General features: G+C 38.5%; 1 protein-coding gene across 7 annotated transcripts; it reads right to left on the bottom strand.

Annotated features, from left to right (window-relative positions):
• Window positions 1–2,816: 2,816 nt before the first annotated feature.
• LOC124118214 (keratin, type II cytoskeletal 1-like) lies at window positions 2,817–19,406 on the bottom strand. Of its 7 annotated transcripts, XM_048401466.1 has the most exons (30): window positions 18,232–18,333; window positions 16,587–17,669; window positions 16,437–16,502; window positions 16,104–16,280; window positions 15,532–15,576; window positions 15,088–15,132; window positions 14,816–14,842; window positions 14,593–14,637; window positions 14,248–14,292; window positions 13,999–14,046; window positions 13,397–13,441; window positions 12,828–12,872; window positions 12,626–12,676; window positions 12,223–12,267; window positions 12,011–12,052; window positions 10,991–11,065; window positions 10,560–10,604; window positions 8,465–8,515; window positions 8,171–8,215; window positions 7,808–7,846; window positions 7,366–7,386; window positions 7,197–7,241; window positions 6,797–6,856; window positions 6,368–6,424; window positions 6,080–6,124; window positions 5,506–5,559; window positions 5,170–5,214; window positions 4,946–4,999; window positions 4,041–4,116; window positions 2,817–3,071 (listed from the first exon to the last, which is right to left on the bottom strand). In XM_048401466.1, exons 1-29 carry the CDS (start codon window positions 18,248–18,250, stop codon window positions 4,064–4,066), a joined length of 2,517 nt encoding a protein of 838 aa, XP_048257423.1. In that variant the 5' UTR covers window positions 18,251–18,333; the 3' UTR covers window positions 2,817–3,071; window positions 4,041–4,063. The 7 variants fall into 7 exon arrangements, with proteins under 7 accessions (XP_048257423.1, XP_048257424.1, XP_048257418.1 ...); XM_048401467.1 differs by adding an exon at window positions 19,383–19,406 and having other exon boundaries at window positions 16,104–17,669; XM_048401461.1 differs by adding an exon at window positions 19,383–19,406 and having other exon boundaries at window positions 16,104–17,669; window positions 18,232–18,312.
• Window positions 19,407–19,775: the final 369 nt, after the last annotated feature.

The following is a 19,775-nucleotide window of genomic DNA, read 5'->3' as shown; positions in this document are numbered from 1 at the left end:
ATCTATGTGGGGTATAGAAGCCACGTCATCGTCATAACAAGCCAAGCCTTTATCCACTAGGCTACCCGCCTTCCTTCAATGCAAACGGACAGGTTTTGACTCATCAACATTTTAGAACCAAGAAATGTAGTACTGTCATTTCCATGTATAATGACGGAAACAAATAAGGGAACACCACTTCCTTTCACTGGTACTTTATTTATGTCTAGATTTCACCAACAGTGCAACACAAAGCTTGTGACGAGGCCTAGATAAAAATAAAGGAACATGTACTTTCGTGTGTTCCCTAATTTGTTTCCCTCAGTATATTTGCATGAACCTTTTCAAGGTATTTAGAAACAGTCAACAGAAATATGTGGTGCTGGTTTCTCACATAGGAAACAAATAATTTCGGCACCTCTGTTAGTGACCTTTACTCCCTTTATGCGTCAGAAGGATACAAGGAGCAACGCCTGACATGACGACTGCTGATTGTTACTAGGCACGTTTTATAGCAACAATCTTACACTAAATACGTAACTGTGTTTTCTCTCTATATTTCACAACAAATATTTCCCAGAAGACAACTATGTCAACAAATACTAGTATTAAACTACATGCCACTCGCTCATTATTTGGAACGTATCGGATGCTGTAATAGAACTGACACAATGTAACCTATGCTTCTCGTAAGAGCAGTTAGGACCGGGTGATCTGAAACGATTTCATTTCATTGATGGCGTTGGACGATTGTCATAATATCAACCACTGATTTGTCTATTCCGGTTTTGATCATTTTCAAGGCCTTCGTGATTTAGCTGGAATATTGACTGCTGTATTAATTTACTTTCATCTTTCATTCACTATTTGGTATTTCTCCGAAAGTCTACGGGAACCAGATTAGGATTACAATTGTTGTGAATCTTTGTTGTTTTACACGGCACTTAGCAATATTCCAGCTATATTACGTCGGTTAGTAAATAATCGACTCCAAACCCAGTGATTAATATCGTAAGCATCAATCTACGCAATTGGGACACGATGACATGCATCTACCAAGTCAGCGAGCCTGACAAAACCTTTTACGACAATCTTGGGTTGTTAAACATCAGTTCTAACTGGATCTCCACGGATTGACTAGGAGATTAGGAGTAGTCTGCGTTTCATGTATAACGCACTTTAACGTGCTTTGTGCAGGCCTTGCTGTTCAGTGATACGTTGATACTACTCCGCATCGCACTGCATGCATGTGCAACCACTGAGAGGAGAAAGAACGTCACAGAGCTTAGCGTGCATCTCAACTATATTCCAACCACAACATATTTTAAATCTCATATTTTAAGACTCGTTGATTCTACTTACGAAATCAACATATTTCTCCACTACAGATTTGAAAACGTTTTCAGGAAGTTCTGTACATACTGCAATTCATATTCATATAATTCCACAAAGCAAGGGGCCAACCGTGACTGGTTTCTTGTCAGAGCCTGATTTGTTTTGTCACAAAAACACTTTGCCACAATGTAAATTTTTTGTGGCAGGCAATTTCTATTTTTTGGGCGACAGCCTGAAGCATAATTATTTTTTTCAAGATGTTTCGGTCACAATTGATTGTTTCGATAAAATCTCAGCCATTGTTTTTAGCGAGCGAGCTAAATACCTTGTGCGTATTCCTAATACAGGATATTTACCATCCCCAAACACCCAAGCGTATTAACCTTTTTTTCATAAAATGTCATTTTCGGTTCTGTGCTTTAAAAATCTGTTCCCGTCTCTCACAAACTTAACCTGAAAATTGCAAATCCTCCTGGAATTTGCGTATTAATATGGATTACGTCAGAAGTTAAGTGATGTGTCAGTCGGACATTTCCAAAAGAAACCCGATTCTTATACCGTGGCATAACCACATACAGGCAAAACAACAATTGCCTACACAAATTGTTTCTACTTGCCTTACGCGACAAGCCATCGTTCTGTCCGCTGGAGTATCTGTCCTTTATCAAAGGGAAGCTACTCTAATCATAGTCTATGAGATGTCACGTTTGTTCTGCCATAGCATTAAGAAGAGCAGTTAAGATGTACACACGTCGACAAAACGAAACAAGGTAGCAATTGAGACATATTTCGGCCAAATACAACTGTTTTAATTTGGGGAAAAGTTTCCATACCGCAGAGGTTTACAAGCACAGATATGGAAACTGATCCTGCTACGCTGGTGTCTTCGCTAAATTGTTTCGCAGTTTATATCTCCAAAGTTGTAACAACTAGTAAAATGCCCCAGCTACGTCACAGTAAGACACTGATGTTAGTATATTAAACTATTAGGATTGCCGAATGACAAGGTCGAGCCATGTTTGTTTGTAAACACTTAAAGTAGTCCCTACTTGACTTTTGATATTTGCATCTCTATCCGTATATGACCCCGACATATATCGTTTATATCCGTTGGATTTATCCTGCCAAGGAACCTACCCATTATATTATAAAACTAAATATCTCTTAATTTCCCATAAAAGATTTGTAATACAAATTTCAGAACTCCTAACATGGAAACAGAACCCCTGTTGATAAAAATTGTGTAAAGGTTAGAAAATTCAAAAGTTTTTCAAGCTTGAAAATTTTGTCCTGGTCCCAAAATGTGTGACTTCAACTGTCTTGAAGTTTTCAAGATCAACATGTGATTAACTACTTGTCTCCTGTACAGTTGTTGCAATTGTGACTTGGTGGTACATTTGCCGGATCGTGCAGAGAAGGTAGAGTAAACGACCATTGGTAACAGCGAAAACATGACGATTGTTCACTCATACTTCATTTCCAATACAGTCAATGACATCACAGAGTTGCAATAAATTTTATTCATCGTAAGCTCATGTACAAAAACTTCAGCCTGTATAGATTAGGGATTGCCATTTATATATATTTTAACATGGTGTTGACCTAACCTGCGACTAAATATATACAGCTTGTCTTCAGTTTATGTGGTACGCAGGCTGATAAGATCGTATTTGAGTCTTTAGTAGAATTCACAGGCGTTGTGTAGAACGTGATTGTTGTATGGTACAGAGCCTTCTTATTTGGTGCAATCGCTTATCCTGTGAAGGAAAAAAAGTTGTTTTTTTAGCAATTTACAATATATACCCAAACTTAGGAACCACAGTTACATCACTGTTGTAATGTTGACTTCGGCGTGAAAAATATTGTCCACACTTCTAAAATAATTGAAAATAATGGCATTGTAAAATAGAATGTTCCAAAGTTAATTGCCACGCAATGCGCTCATCAAATCCCAGTTCTGAACAATAGATTAGCCTAGTTAATTCAGCATTCATCACGTCTAAGTACGGGTTCGATTCCCAATGTGGTAGTAGTTTGTGAAACCCATTCTGGAGGCTTTCTGGTGTGATAACGCTGATATTCTGCTTAAGGCGGTTCAAATGCTCAGCCAAGCATATCAAGTGACTCTTTAACATTTACATTTTTTTAAAAGTACAAAACAATAATGAACAAACTTTATATATATCACAGAATTGGTCCAATGTAAGGGACCGCCTCCATGGTCTAGTGGTAGAGCCTCCGCCCTGAGAGCGGAGATCCGGGGCTCGATCCCCGGCCGCGTCATTCCAAAATACAATAAAAGATTCGTGTTACCCTGCTTGGCAGGAAGGGATTAAACAAGGACTGGTCGGGTCGGAGTCAGTATACTATGTCCGAGTGGGGTATTCATGTTAAACTGCCGCATGATGTGTCAGTGGACTAGCACTATAAAGTCGACAGTAGTCCCGACTAGTCACAGTCACACACACACACACACACACACACACACGTTCATGCGCGTCGTCATATAAGTGCAATAATCTTGAACTGAACGTTAAGCCCCACTTCAGCTCACCTCACCTCCAATGTGAGCTTTGCTTGTCACAAGTCCAATAAATGGATCGGGTGGTCAAGTCATAGGGCGTTGTCTAGCCAAGACTCAATTTGTTACAGGTCGTTGTTGTATAGATGGAATATTGTTGTCTGTGGCATAAAACAATAAACAATCAAAAACAAGAGATTCTTACCTCCCAGCTCGTGAAGTTCTGCGTTACATTCTTGGCCTTTTGTGCAGTTGGTTCAGTTTACCGAATATGCCATTTCCTAAAACAAGGACATTCATTCCAGGAATGACAATAAAAGGTTTGTTAATATTCCCAAAAATATATCTTTAAATTTTGAGGAAATAAATTAGAACGGTTATTTTAAACCATGTGAATCTACGGTTAGTGTACTATTAAGAAACATATATGTCACTAGTTCGTTTCTCTCAAGATGCCTGAAGGATGTACATAATGTACACTGCTACTTGTATCTACCCTTGAAAGCTGATTCAGGGGAGGTGGGGTAGCCTAATGGCTACAGTGTTCGCTCGTCACGCCGAGAACCCGTGTTCGATTCCCACATGGGCACAATGTCTAAAGTCTATTTCTAGTGACCCGTGATATTGCTAGAATATTGCTAAAAGCGGCATAAAACCATACCCACTCACTGAAAGCAGATTCAGCAATAGCACAGTTCAATGTAAATGTTAGGTCTTTTGTTAACATTGACACGGAATATAAAAACCAAAACATGTTATCATCTGGAAAAGGGATTGAGAACTTGTCTTTATTTTCACACAAAGTAATATTAGGAAATTGGAATTAGGCAATCTAGAACACTGGCACATTGGAGTGAGTCACATTTCTGTTGTTAATCAGCTAGGTAAAGTTCATTCAAAGGAACAGTTTCTTTGGGCATAAACACATATCATCCAGATTAAATTCGATGAGAAGGCAGGATTCTAAATTATCCCGTTGGTTCGTATCACGTTTATGTCTGTCGGTGATACAACACATCCTTAGAATTATATTTGCACAAGGAAAGGAGAACGAAAACCAAAACTGAAAAAAGGCTGAGGGAAAACAATCAGCTATGAATATCTTGTTACCTGCTTCCAAGTCCTTTATCTTTTCATCAGCAAAATGTTGGAGGTTTATCAAGGCTGTAAACAGAGACATGACACAAATGAGGCTGAATCTGTAAACGGCTACTTATTAAATACTTTTGTTTAATATGACGTACTTCTTTCCAAAGGATATATTGAATATCAGATGGCTTTTCAACATAGACCGAGTGAAAAGTACTGCATAAAGTAAAAATGTTTATACCTACCTTTGTCCATTACCTTCAGAATCATAGACTTCAGTGATGGGGAAGCTGTTGAAAATATTTTAATGTCACATTAATAAGAATGTATTTAAGTGTAAAAACTGCGTTGGTACTTTTCCTCGTACGTGCGCGCAATAAGTTCATTGCTTAAAATGAGGACTTGGCCTGTTTAGTTGTAGATCTGGGAGGACGTATGGTCTGTACTAATAACAACAGAACATCAGCGTACACACAGTCAATGATATGTCGTCATACTAGTCACAGATATCGATTTTAGTATGGTTTAATACACAACCATGACACCAATTCAACCATGACACTTGTAAGCAGCAATTATACCTTTCTCCACTTGTTGCTCCAGGGAATCTCCTGTCTTTCCAAAACGACCAAGAACTGGAGAGGAATGCATAAGAAAAATATGAATATATTAGTATTATGCTTTTCTTTTCTGTCATTTCAGTTCATCCACCTTGACATTGTCGGGAGTTCATCGTCATTGTTTCATTTTGTCTGGCCATACACCGTTATCAAACACTAGACATCACAATACCTATATTGGCAGATTTATGCATGTCTGCATCTGAAATATTTGTAACAATTTTGACTATAGATATGGAGAGTTTCATATACCGATGGTAGTTTGATATGTCTTTCTGATGCTGAATTATACCTTTTAAACACTCGTCGCACACGTGTTGCTCATCAGTGGCACATGTAGGAGCTCAACCCGTGGACAACATGTGAAGTACATTTCACATGAGTTGACAATTCTACGTTCTCAGCGCGTGTAAGCGTGAATTAACTTCTAGACAGAGGTGTGCAATATAAACGAGAAATGTATGTAAGTCGTTATCTGAAACATAGACTCGGACGTGTTGTGAACATAAAGGAGATTATGTAACATCATTCTTACCTTTGGTAATGCACCTTCCGATTTTATTCTGGATACCAGCATACTCTAAATGAAAATTATTTGTGGTTATGATGACTGTGGCTTGAATTGTTGTACACAGGTAACCTGTATTGATTACCACCTACGCGGATTCATACAGTTTGCATACCGGATTTTCGATTCATACCTCAATGAACTGAAAAAAATACACAGTCAATCCTTAATTAAATCAGAATGGATATGTAATTGATATTTTTTTTGGTTTTTATCAAGTATCATTAAACATAAGTTTTGAAGGTATCTTCTCACCATTGATCGATCGTTTACGGAGCAGACCTTCGATTGTACCTGCGCCCGGCTTATTACCTGAAATATCAATTACCTTTTAGAATATCTCAGAAAGATTTATTTCATTTCGCTTTTAGGTTTATGAAAAATATTGTTCTGCACACTGTCAATAAATAACTAGTTTTAGCTTGAGTGAGTGAGTGAATATATAGGTCTTAACGATGCTGGGTTTTTTTCAGAGTAATGCAATTATACCACAGTGTGTAAGTTTAATGCTTGCAAAAATGTGGGTCTTTAGAAGATACCGTGGAGGTGTATGCCTCACGTGCACAGTAATGAAAGCAACTGACCACGATGATGCTTGTATTTGGGTCCTGAAAAACGCCAAAACTCTTTGGAGATATCTTATCACTATCAACACCACCGTGTGTACAGGGTGCAGCTACCCACCTACTCGTCCGATCGCGTCATCCATGATGGCTTTCATCTTGGGCATTCTTGAAGTCTTCTCTGTTTAACCGGTGAAATATAACACGAGGTAGTCACTACACCCATTGTAATATACACAGTCTACACAACATTTACACACTAGTTTACGCACAATTCAACTGTGTATAGATTGTACATTAACCTGATATGATTGCGTAACAAAACAAGTTTTCAACGCATTGTCTTTCATTAAAGTATACACATAAAGAAACAATTTTAAATAAACGTGACTCATACCATATGAAACATAAACAATTCACCTCGATTTGTGATTGCCGGTTTAACTTTATTAGTAGTAGTAATATTTGATGAATGTCGCACTGTTTAGTTTATATCAAGGATGCATCAGAAGTCAACTCACCTTCTTCAAGAATATTCTGGGCTATTTCCGAGAGTTTTTCTTTCACTGCAATGAGCATTAATTTTCTGCATTTATTACATTAAGACACTTATTCTGTAGTTTACAATCATGTCAAACACATACTTTAACTCATTGCAATTGTTTGAATGTGACATTAATGAATACTTACGTGGACGAAGTTCAGGGTCAACTGCAAGAACACAATATAAAAAGGTTTATTATATCCATGATGCGATGTACATCATAGAATACGAACTTTACTGTGCATATATAAGAACACATATCAATATATATCGGTTTAAAGGGAAACGAGCTTATATATAATTATTGTGTCGATCTTGGTCCTGGAACATCAACACAAATCTATCTTAAACAGAATTTAGCAACGTCTCCACCCGTTAATGCAGAGCACAGTTCCGGGTACCTAACACATTAACAGCAACACCACGTGCACAGTCATTGAGGGTATGGGGATTTGCCCCTTTGATAACATTTGTTAGAGATGGAGTCATACATTACATTTTGTATCAGTAATTCATAAAACGTTCACCAACGCATATATGATAATTGGATAGTTTTTACTTTTTTAGTCAACCTATACTGATATGTACCTTTTTCTTCCTCAACGATTGTTTCGAGTTCATCAATGGCTGAAAGGTAGGATAGACATTTTTCGTTATGTGTTTGTTTATAAATTGTTCATATGATGAAAGCTACATGCTAACAATGTGTATCCAGTGTGTATAACTCTTTTATTGTAGATTGTCATGGTAAAGAAAAATGGATAAGTAAGTAAAAAATGAAAATAATCAAAATAGACTTGACTTATTGAATGGTAATTTGTATGGTATATAGATATAGATATAGATAAAGATATAGATATAGATAAATATTATATGTACAATGTATTTACACGTGATGCAGCGCTGATCCAGGAAGTAAACACGTGATGCAGCGCTGATCAAGCAACAAACCTTTCTTGATGAGTTCGTCTTTCTTGACCTCAAGGATCTTCAGACCTGGTAACGGAGATCAGGACAGTGTGTTTAGGAATAAATAATGTCATTATGCATACCTTATGCTTTCTGTCGTTAACATTCTAACTCGTAAAGTATAGAGTCGGTATGCGTGTGTACCTGCGAGCGTACATGTTTGCTTGTGTGCATATGTCTTCATTTCCGTTGAATTATTAACCGAACAATCGTGTTGATGCAAATGTTTTGAAACTTTACTCTTATTTACCATATATATATAATTTACATACTCACCGCTCCTCAGTTGCTCAATTTCTACAGCGTGTGAGCGGTCTTTTGGGCTGTCTGTCAGAAATATATTGATTCATATAATGCAGGACATATGGAAATACAAATGAAAATGGGTGTAAAATGAACATTAATAGTAATGACAGAGAAGAGAAAGTGATCCAATTTTGGAGGTCTTGCCAAACTTGTGTAACAAACTGAAATCCCCCAAACAAATGGAAAGTCCTTCCTACCTTTGTAATACAATACTAGTATGTACACCTTTGTGATGAGATATATTCCATGCATTCTTTTGACTTTTTGAAAGTGAAATCATCTAAATTGTGTTATGTTTGTTGTATTGAAAGAAATATTATAATGCGTGTTCACATTTTGTAAGAAAACTAACTATTATCTTTGAGTTTTTCCCACTTCTGCTGACTTTTAGGTTTATTACATTGGATGATATATCCATAACTAGAACATGCAATATTTTAAAGATTTATATCAATTAGGAGATCTTGGGGGAATTAGTAAAACTGGATAAGTGTTTCGGATGAGATATTGCTCTTTTTGATTTATATTTGTAATTAAAGGTGCATATTGGAAAACATTTGTTGAGCGGTTATATCTTTCACTGAATTCATTCTACTGCGTTAAAAGTAATCTGCATCTACATGAGGTCATTTACAAATGTAGACACTTAATCCATTTGCATCAAGATATCTTTGTTTTTCATTATGGGCTTGTGTGTTCTTCTATGTTATAGTTGTATTTACTTCATGTAAATCAAGATATTTTTATTTGCTATTATGGACTTGTGTGACATGTGTACATCTCCAAACATGTCTCTCTCAAAATACTTTAATTTTAATTTTATTGACAATTATGTCTTACTGTAACTAGATTCACCCTATTTCAATTATATTGTAATTTGCTTATGCTATATTAAAATTAAGTAAATTTTAAAGTTAGATTTATAATTATTCTCACTCTTTCTCTCTCAGGACATGTCTCTAAATGACCAACCATGAATCACTTTTCTTTAGTTTTTACTTAGATTGTTGTTTTGTCTTAGAATTTCCATATGCTTCAAGAGACACGGAAACGTCACGGTCTTCACCAAAAATATACCTTACACTAAAGTGTTATATTTGTGTCATCAGTGTAAGGGGTAGTCAAAGGGTAAATTTTTAATATACTATATGCATCACTTTGTTTCAAATAGATCTAATAATATAGTTTTGTGTTGAAATGAAATGCATACAGGATATATGACTGTACAGCGACATGTTTAGCTCCTCGGGTGACTTTGACAAAGTTAATCTCTACATGAGCAGTGAATCAAGGAGGGACATTGTCAACTTATTCAGATGCGGACATATTACTGGACAAGTAAGATAAAAGTTATTATTCATATAATATTTTTTCTTATGCATATAATTATCTTACTCTTAAAACGATAATGTCATTTAGGTAAATATAAGCGGTTCGGGCATAAAGTTTCATATGACTTTCCCTGAGTGATATATACAGTCTATATTATCAGAAAAGAATATCATTTGTTCACTGAATTCAAAACAAACAAGAACATATTACTGTCATATCCCAATAAATCATGTTCAATGACGCTTTCCAAATAATATTATTTATCCGCGTCGTGGAGAGATGACAGAATATGTCCTGCTATATAAGAACATGAATGGTATATGTAAGAATTGCATCAGGTTGCACTCGAGTTAGGAATATGGGCAATTGTGTAATAACATGTGAAATTTATCAGTCATTTAATGCTCAAACATATAAATATATAAATACCAAAGGGTTCCAAATCAGTTCTCTGCCAATTGAACGAATGTCGAAAGTCAGAGTAAATTTGAAACAGAAAATTCTCAGAAGGCTTCTCTAAGTAATCACCGCACACCGCCAAGCCCGGTAGCACCAGTCTTAAAAATCACCACTGCATCATACACCAGGTATTTCAAAGTTGAATTTTTTAAATTTTAGCGGGCCAGGATAAAGCGGGCCCTACTTATTGTAGGTGACTAGGCACAGTTAATAAAGCTATAAAATATAGTGTATGATTATGTACGTTGATAAAGAATGTAAAGTAAACACCTACTGTCTGCCATGATCTCTTTTTGGAAGTCCATGAATGCGCTTATAGCTGTAAAAAACAATACACGTAATCTTAACTTGATTAACGTGTATGCGCAACTCTAGTACATTACATTGAAATTACATGGTCCGTGATATTATTTAACCTAGCACTTACTAGTGGGGCAAACTATACATCACCCATGACATTTACCCTGACACTCACTAGTGACGCACTGTATACACTGTCTATGACATTGATCTTTACACCCACAGGTGGCACACAGTGTACATCATCATCGACATTTCCCATAACACTCACTATCCGCAGATGGTTTTTCATTTACAATTATTACATTAACAGTGTCAATGAGATTCCATCCTTTGTTTTACAGTCTCCATCTTTATCTCTGGACAAATGTTATAACTGACATTGAGGACGAAACAATAACATACCATTCATGCGGACAGACCCTAGCCTCTTTATCAGGTGTGCTTCTGCTGCAGTGGGCTCATGTTTTCTATCGTGATCTAAAATAATCAAATGAACATCAATAAGCATCAGTGATCAGGGCACTGAGGCCATTCATACTAATGACTGATGCCCATCAATATACATATACATATGTGGTATGTTGTGTAGCATCATAAATACCCATACTGTAGTGACCCATTTTAATATGTTTAAAGACCTAGGAAGACCTGGACCAGAGTTAGACCGAAGTGACCTAGGTTAGATCTAAGAGAGTGGAAGAACTGGCCCAGGGTAAAACTGAAAAGACCTAGGTTAGAGCCAAGAGAGGGGAAGAAGTGAGTGGTCAAGGCCGAACCTTCCCCGGGGAAGAACTGGCCAGGGGGTTGTGTCGGCCTGTTACATCGGGTCAGAATTGGTCCCAAGTAGCTTTAACCTTTCGTTAGAGGCCACTGATCAGGATGGAGTTGTCGGACTAGGTGACTTGATATCGTACAACAGACGTAATATTAATCAATCTCTGTTTTGTCTAGCCATGGCCGACATGAACTATTTTTCTGTGGCGTAATATAACAGACAAACTTGCAACCCTTTGACGGACGCAGATATGTGTATATACAAGTGACATAGCCATTTGCATCATTTTAGAAAAAGGTAGAGGCCTTGAATGATATAACTCCGATCAAACAACGTTTTAGCAAGGGGCAGTATGACGCGCTTTGAAATCTTAGCAGAAAGAGCATGTTCGACTGAACCTAAAAAGTTCTGAAATGTTGACACCACGAGCTGGAGCTGCTGAAACATTGCTCAATATATAGGGAATGTTGACTATTGGAAAGTTGAAGTTTTTCCTTTTGTCTTGTCTTGTCACAGTCTTGTGGGTACCTCGCTGTCACATTTACATAGATGAAAATATGAACCAGTTCATGTGTGTTAACCTTATCTATGTTTTTGTTTGAAATAAAGGGTGCCTTCTGCTTTCAGTCAAAATATGTTTCACTTACACGGCTCCAGATCTGCTTTCTTCTCTTGGATTGCACAGCCAACTGAAACAACATTCAGCAGGTTTAAGTTTCCTGTGTGTGAGATCCAAACTCATAAAGGGGGCGTGAAAAGATAATTGATGGTGTTTTACAAATGCCTGTTGACAATAAGTTCAATTTCAGTAATCGATTTGCATTATGTAAAGGAAGATTAAATGTTGAAGAACACATACTAGTTGATGAAATCTTTCTCACGTCCATAATCATGGCCTGCATCTCTGTAGAAGAAAACATTGACAAATGTGATTATACCAACGAAGATGAATCTTATCAAAATACATCCACCCATTATTGGTAGTTTAGAGCGTACAATCTAAGTAACTATAATATATTCATATTATTTGTACATATGCCATACTCATTAAAACATCTCGAATGATCACTTCGTACAACTTCCTATATCTAGATAAATAAATGACACACGTGCATATATATTATCCGTCGAACTCACGAAAAACTAGCTACTAGAAAAATTCAAATTTATAGTGTATATTTTACTATAATTTTGTATTTTGTGAACATTATTGATGAACTTTACAGCTTCATGAAACTTTTGACAAGATTACTGATACTTACTCTCAGCATTGCCGGCATCTTGCTTCACGGCATCAATGTAATAGCCTTCGTCTGAACGGACAATAAAAGAACATTATTGTTTATTTTTAATGACACGATGCTAATCTACAAGACTTCTGGGTTATAATCCAATAATACGCTGAAGGAACATAAAACGATAGAACACGTTATATTTTAAAACCTACTTTATATCAAAACGTACCGTTATCGTCCAACTTTTTGCTGAGTTCATCAAACAGCTTCTTCACTGAAATAACACGAAATATTAGATACATTATATAGAGGTAAGGGTACATTATTAAGGCCGTACCTTAACGTAAGGATGTTGTTTACGCTTGATATGATGTATATACTGAGTCTGCGAGGTTTTGTTTTATCTTTTATTCACAAACGGTACAAGATTGGGTACAAGTTGTCCACCCTCTGAATAATATTTACACTATTCAGTTATCAAGAATTGGCAGAATGAAGGGATAGAAACAGAATAGGAAAGTGAAGATTAGACGCATATAAGTTATTACGATGTATTGAACCATTTGTTTGATAAATGAACAATTGAACAATATTAAATATACATTGATTTCCTTCCACTGAGAGATCTGCATTGCCATACAAACTAATTTGATGTCTAACGGAAATATGTTCACAACTATAATATTCAACCTTGTTAACAACTCATTGCGTTAACGAAAGTATAATTTTCAAATGAAACAATAAGCCTTTGAATCACAAATATTTTTGAGTTTAATTAATTTACTTTATTTATTTTACCTTCGGTGATGTAATGTCCGGTGATTCTATCTATCATAGACCTGGCTGAAAATTGAATAAAAGTTCCTGTCAGAAAAAACGGGTTCTCTATTCAGAAAGGGTCAAGGCTGGATCAGTCGTCTAAGGCGTCACAACTTGCTGTGCAGAGTTGAGTTCCTAAAGCGTGCAAAACATCAATGATCATGGGTTCGAATCCCAACCTGCATCCCTTGCATCACGCCGAGTTCCATACCAAGCTGACAAGTAGTGATACAACTGGAATGCTGTTTAAAGCGCAACAAAACCAAAGTAACTCACTGACTCCAATTTTGAAGATGAATTTCCATGAATATTCTCGGTAATAACACATTTCTAGGACCTCAATGCTTGTCACAATTCAACTCGTTGCCTGACAGCTGCATAACCAAAATCATCCCTAACCACTGTTTTGTCCACGCTCATATATGTACAGGGCGTCATCTGCTAACTGTAATATAACTGGCTCGTGTGTTTAACAACATATAGTCATTGGAACATTCACACAGCTATAACATATTTTGTTTTCATTTAGCCTAGTGTATTAACTCAATTATAATGACTGGTGTAAATGTTCATTAAAATACCTTTCTCCGCGTCTCTTCCTGTTGGATTCTCACCGAATTTTTCAACCACTGCAACATCATCATCATCATCATCATCATCATCATCATCATCATCATCATCATCGTCATTAGTATTATTATCATTATTGAGAGAAGCCAGCTGCATCTATGACAGTCAGGTCATGTTGCAGCATCAAGTGTTAGTCAGCCATATCAAAGCCACTGAACGAGGAAATTTAATTACGCAAATCAGCTTTTCCTTTCACTTACAGTCAGCGAACGTGTTTCTGCATTTTATGTTCCATTTGTCCGACACTGCAAATCAGAGTTGACATAATATTATTAATACACATGTAACTACTCAATTCTGTTCTTTTGAAACCATGACTAGACATTCACATTCAACATCATTTCAACTCATTGAGTTGAATTCCAATTGCTACAAGCAGTTAATTAAAGACGTTGTAACATTATGACTGCTGTCCTTATTTGAACAGTGGTTTAATACCAGCACGTTGCTTGTCTCGACATAGGGAGCATGAGTGAAAGGTTTTACCCTCTCTCTAAGGATAATAGTAACCAGCAAGAGCAGTAATAAAATGCGTTTAGTTTTACCTGACTTGCTACGCTTGAATGATCCGAGAGTTATTGACGACCTTACTGCAATGAAAAATGTTATTGATAATGTTTGTCGATGTAACAGGAAATAATTCCTTTATTAAGGAACTTTCAAAAATCTGATAGTGCCTTGAAGGTTGAGGAAATATTTCTAATACCTTTACATGTTTAACTTTGCATATTTAAATAAATTACGTTGTTACACGGATCGAAGACTTACCTTGTCCTTTGACATTTGACACTCTCACTGAAAATATAGAAAGGCTACGATGTAGTGCTCATTATGAATCATTTACGATGGGTAACACTGCACTGTTATTGAGAATGGTTTCTCTACGATGAATCACATTGACAGGGCTCAGGTGGTCTCTATGAACCACTGCGGTCTTTGGGGGAATAACAGAAGCGTAACGATTCACACAAATCAATGTCATACTTTGGTTGTTTACGAAGACATACATGTGTTGTGTATATTCAAATGGTTATACATACTTTTGTTCATTAGGATGTTTCGTCGCTTGCCCAGAATACTAACCACTGTCAAATAAACAAATATGTATCCTATGTCAACATGATATGAAAAATATGTATAGCATCCTACGCTATGTCTTGTTATGTGATAAATGGAAGTAAGATGACAAGACAAGGAATCAGGTAACATGCCACCTTTGGGCCGTGTCACGATATTGTGTATCATACAAATCATTTTCAAACAAAGTGTTCAAGGAATCTGTTGACATAAACATGAAGGTGTGGTTGATTACATATACGTTCGTGGGTGTATTTCATTAATTAGTAAAGAAGGTAACACATTGCGATCTTTTGTTTTGAGACGGACGGGGATGACAATTTGATAATTACTTTATCTTGGTCTCAACAAATATTTAACTGTATACGTGTATATTGGAGGGAGGCGTGCACGTTTCTTCAGCTCACCTTTATTGTAGGCGTTCAAGTAAAGATTCATCAAGGTGCTGTCCTCTGTAAACATCAAAGTAAAAGAAATTCAGTACAAGAAGAAAATAACGATGTTTCTGTCGCTTCATACATATCAACATACTTGTCTTTTGAATTTGAATGCAATCAAACATGATATTACAACTACCAGGCACATTTGTAGAGGGATCAAGGGGGGTTTTACCAAAAAGGTACTCAATGTTTACTAACATATCCGTAGGGATCAGAACAGAAGGAACTCAGGATGAGCGCGATAATGTTTCGACTCGTATAACATAGGTTCAGCCAAAGTACCAAAAAAATACACAAAATGCAGATTATCCTAGTAACGTATACGTATTTATACAGTTGATCATAAACTGGTACAGCGATATTTTGTTTTGTCACAGTCTTCATATTAAATAATACGTTTGACACATTTATACAGTTTTCAGGCCACAGGGTACAGTTTGTTCGCGTTAATACCAGGGCAGAGGATAGCCTAAATGGACTCCAAGTAAAACTTTCTTTCCTAACAATTTACAACAATAAGTGTCATTTATTTTACTCACTTTCATACTTTCCGGCAGTGAAGTCGGTCATGCCCTTCACCACGAAGGTGATCTTGTTTTGCTCTCGTTTCCGTTTACGTTCTTCGTTTCTCTGTTTTCTCTTTTGTAGTCGTTGCCTTATACGCTCTCTTTTCGCTGCTCGACTGTCATTACCTCCACTCCTTCTCCCACCCGTACCTCCCATACCACCGGGTCTTCCGCCACCCATACCTCCCATACCACCGGGTCTTCCGCCACCCATACCACCGGGTCTTCCGCCACCCATACCACCAATACCACCGGGTCTTCCGCCACCCGTACCTCCCATACCACCGGGTCTTCCGCCACCCGTACCTCCCATACCACCGGGTCTTCCGCCACCCATACCTCCCATACCACCGGGTCTTCCGCCACCCATACCTCGCATACCACCGCGTGTTCCGCCACCCATACCTCCTATACCAAACATACCACCGCTTGTTTCGCCACCCATAGCACGCATACCACCGGGTCTTCCGCCACCCATACCTCCCATACTACCGCGTGTTCCTCCACCCATTCCTCTCATACCACCACGGCTTCTACTACCCATACCTCCAATACCACCACGTCTTCCGCCACCCAAACCATCGCGTCTTCCGCCGCCCATACCTCCCATACTGGCGCTTGTTCCTCCACCCATACCTCCCATACCACCGCGTCTTCCGCCACCCATACCACCGCGTCTTCCGCCACCCATACCTCCCATACCATCGGGTCTTTCGCCACCCATACCTCCCATACCACCGCGTCTTCCGCCACCCCTACCTCCCATACCACCGCGTCTTCCGCCACCCATACCTCCCATACCATCGGGTCTTTCGCCACCCATACCTCCCATACCACCGCGTCTTCCGCCACCCCTACCTCGCATACCATCGGGTCTTTCGTCACCCATACCATCGGGTCTTTCGACACCCATACCTCCCATACCACCGCGTCTTCCGCCACCCCTACCTCCCATACCATCGGGTCTTTCGTTACCAATACCTTCCATACCACCGCGTCTTCCGCTACCCATACCTCCCATACCATCGGGTCTTTCGTCACCCATACCTCCCATACCACCGTGTCTTCCGCCACCCATACCTCCGATACCATCGGGTCTTTCGTCACCCATACCTCCCATACCACCGTGTCTTCCGCCACCCATACCTCCGATACCATCGGGTCTTTCGTCACCCATACCTCCCATACCACCGCGTCTTCCGCCACCCATACCTCCCATACCATCGGGTCTTTCGTCCCCCATACTTCCCATACCATCGGGTCTTACGCCACCCATACCACCCATACCACCGGGTCGTCCACCTCCCATACCACCCATACCACCCATACCACCGGGTCGTCCACCTCCCATACCACCCATACCACCGGGTCGTCCACCTTCCATACCACCCATTCCTCCAATGCCAGCGTATCTTCCGCCACCCATTCCACCCATACCTTCGGCCTTTATCATATCACCATTGTCATCGTCTTCATCTCCGTGGTTGTCTGGCCAGCTGTAGACGCTGCTGATGAACAGCAGAGACACCAGGCCAAGCCCTGGGGCGATAGAGGTAGAAGTTATTCTGTTGAACGTTCAAACATTATCAAACCCCCAACATTAATCCCCAACGTGTTTTAACCTTTCGTTGCATCTACGCTGGGAAAAGTAATAGATTTACTCTTACACACGCAACCGATTTTGAATTGTACTTGCCGGCAAGTGCTGTACAATCGCAGTAGATCCTCACTTGATTAATGTTAAACAGATAACAGTGGGTTTGTGGTGTTTATCGTCTCAAAATCAGGGATATTTGTTAAAGAAACTTCGAACCCCATGAGCGCTTTAACGCAGGGAACGTTTAAATAAGTGTCAAATGTCATATGTGTTAGAAATATCAACATATCACATTGATGTCATTTGATTCATGGTTAACACGCTATCGATTCCTGCCATACAATCTGGTAGAAGTACTCTGTATGCGTCTCCAGATGTATGTGAAGCAATGGAAGAGGTAGCTGTTGCCACGGAACAGCTGTCAATTTGTCACGAGATAATCTTGGATAGTCGACAGTGATTGAACCGATCAATATTGCCACATTGTCCATTAAGTTAATTCACCTGTAAGGTAAGGCTTCATCACTGCGTTTGTTCGGCAGGTACTACTTCTTTGGGGGATTAAGACGGTTAAAATCTGAAAAACTGAAAAAAACAACACTGGATCTGAAATCAAAATGGAAAATATGTGACTGGATGCTGAAGCATATTGTTTACAAATTTGAAACCTTTGTTTAGGGGTATTATTTTGTTTTTTAAGTATTTCTCTTGCTAAAACTTAAAAAAGTGACCCATTGCCTCCCCGGTAACCATGCAGTTCATGAAAAGGCTTTATGGATCCTCATTGATACCCGCTAAGATATGGCGGAATTATTGCAAACTCAGTATTTATGAGTGAAAGAACAGCTACGTTTTATTCCCTTGTGACAGATTTATAAAGACTGAGATGATAGTGTTTGTTAAAAATGATCACCTGACCCTCTGGGTGATTTTGGTTTCACGCCGAATTGAGTTTAATGACGGCGTGTCGGGAAACACTCACGTACATAAGGCACAAGCCATTCACGGAACATCCACCGCAGGTTTATGAGCGAGTAGGTTTTTACGCTCGTACAACATCATTTCAGTATTATTATGCGTATGTATAAGACGTTTACCACTTTAGTGAAACCGTCAATCATAGGATCCTTGTCCGCTAAGGTATGCAACTCTCAACAGCGAAACGCGGTGCGTTTGACCCCTGGTCTACCCATTATTCCCCCTTCCCCTTGTCATGTATGTACACCCGGGATTAGCTCGCCACGTGGGTAAACCACCCTGTTGTGTGCTCATCAGTATCACAAAACTACGCAGCTGTGGCTGTAACCAGCCCTTATAAGTAAAGAGAGTCCAATAACAACAATGTTAGCCACAGCTGCCATCAGATATATCATATAACTATTGCAAATCAATCTATTCCCTCATTACATTATCTAGTCCAGACCCGATTATTTAAAGACCGCCGTCCTTCATCTGGAATATTGCTGAGTGCGACGTTAAACAAATCTAGCAAAACTATCTAATAAGGTTATCTGCCAACTGACGTTTAAAGAACATAATTCCATCACGATGTTCGAGACGAAATTGACCAATCATCAAAGTCTTTATGGAAGTAAATTAAATGCGTTGAGACCACCTGGATCTTTGTGTAAATATGAATATTAAATACCACTTGCCTTGTAGACGTTGACGTGCGCCGTTATGATGCAGTGCGGGGTGTTTAGGATACGGCCGTATTTATACAGCTCTGAGTACGTACTTAATCACGTGACTGCCTACGTACTTACATGTTTGTAGTCATGGCGTACGAAAGACGATACACTGTTGGCCCGATACAACTTGTTTGTAGATATAAATACGTCTCAAATCAAATATTTGTGTAAAGCGATATTCTCTTTTCGTGTGTATCAATCAAGGGTTGTGAATGATTAATTACCCTGAAACATTCGTACAATATATGTTAATGAGTCTTAAATTATTTTCCCATTTTCTAACTTGCACGTATAAAACGTACAGTGTCTTATGTACATGCTTTAGCCAAGATTGTATTGTCCTCGTGTTATGTGTTT

This window comes from Haliotis rufescens, unplaced genomic scaffold (assembly GCF_023055435.1).
Source record: "Haliotis rufescens isolate VD_foot unplaced genomic scaffold, xgHalRufe1.0.p SCAF_22, whole genome shotgun sequence".
NCBI classification, from domain to species: Eukaryota; Metazoa; Mollusca; class Gastropoda; order Lepetellida; family Haliotidae; genus Haliotis; species Haliotis rufescens.
This window is presented reverse-complemented; position numbering and strand designations above follow the sequence as displayed.

Excerpts from the sequence above, each read along its gene's own strand:
- LOC124118214 (XM_048401467.1), bottom strand. Across the intron at positions 14,638-14,815 it reads GTCAAATGTCAAAGGACAAG|TAAGGTCGTCAATAACTCTC; the intron begins GTAAGTCTTCGA and ends TTTTCATTGCAG. Across the intron at positions 11,066-12,010 it reads GAAAGCAGATCTGGAGCCGT|ATCACGATAGAAAACATGAG; the intron begins GTAAGTGAAACA and ends TGATTATTTTAG.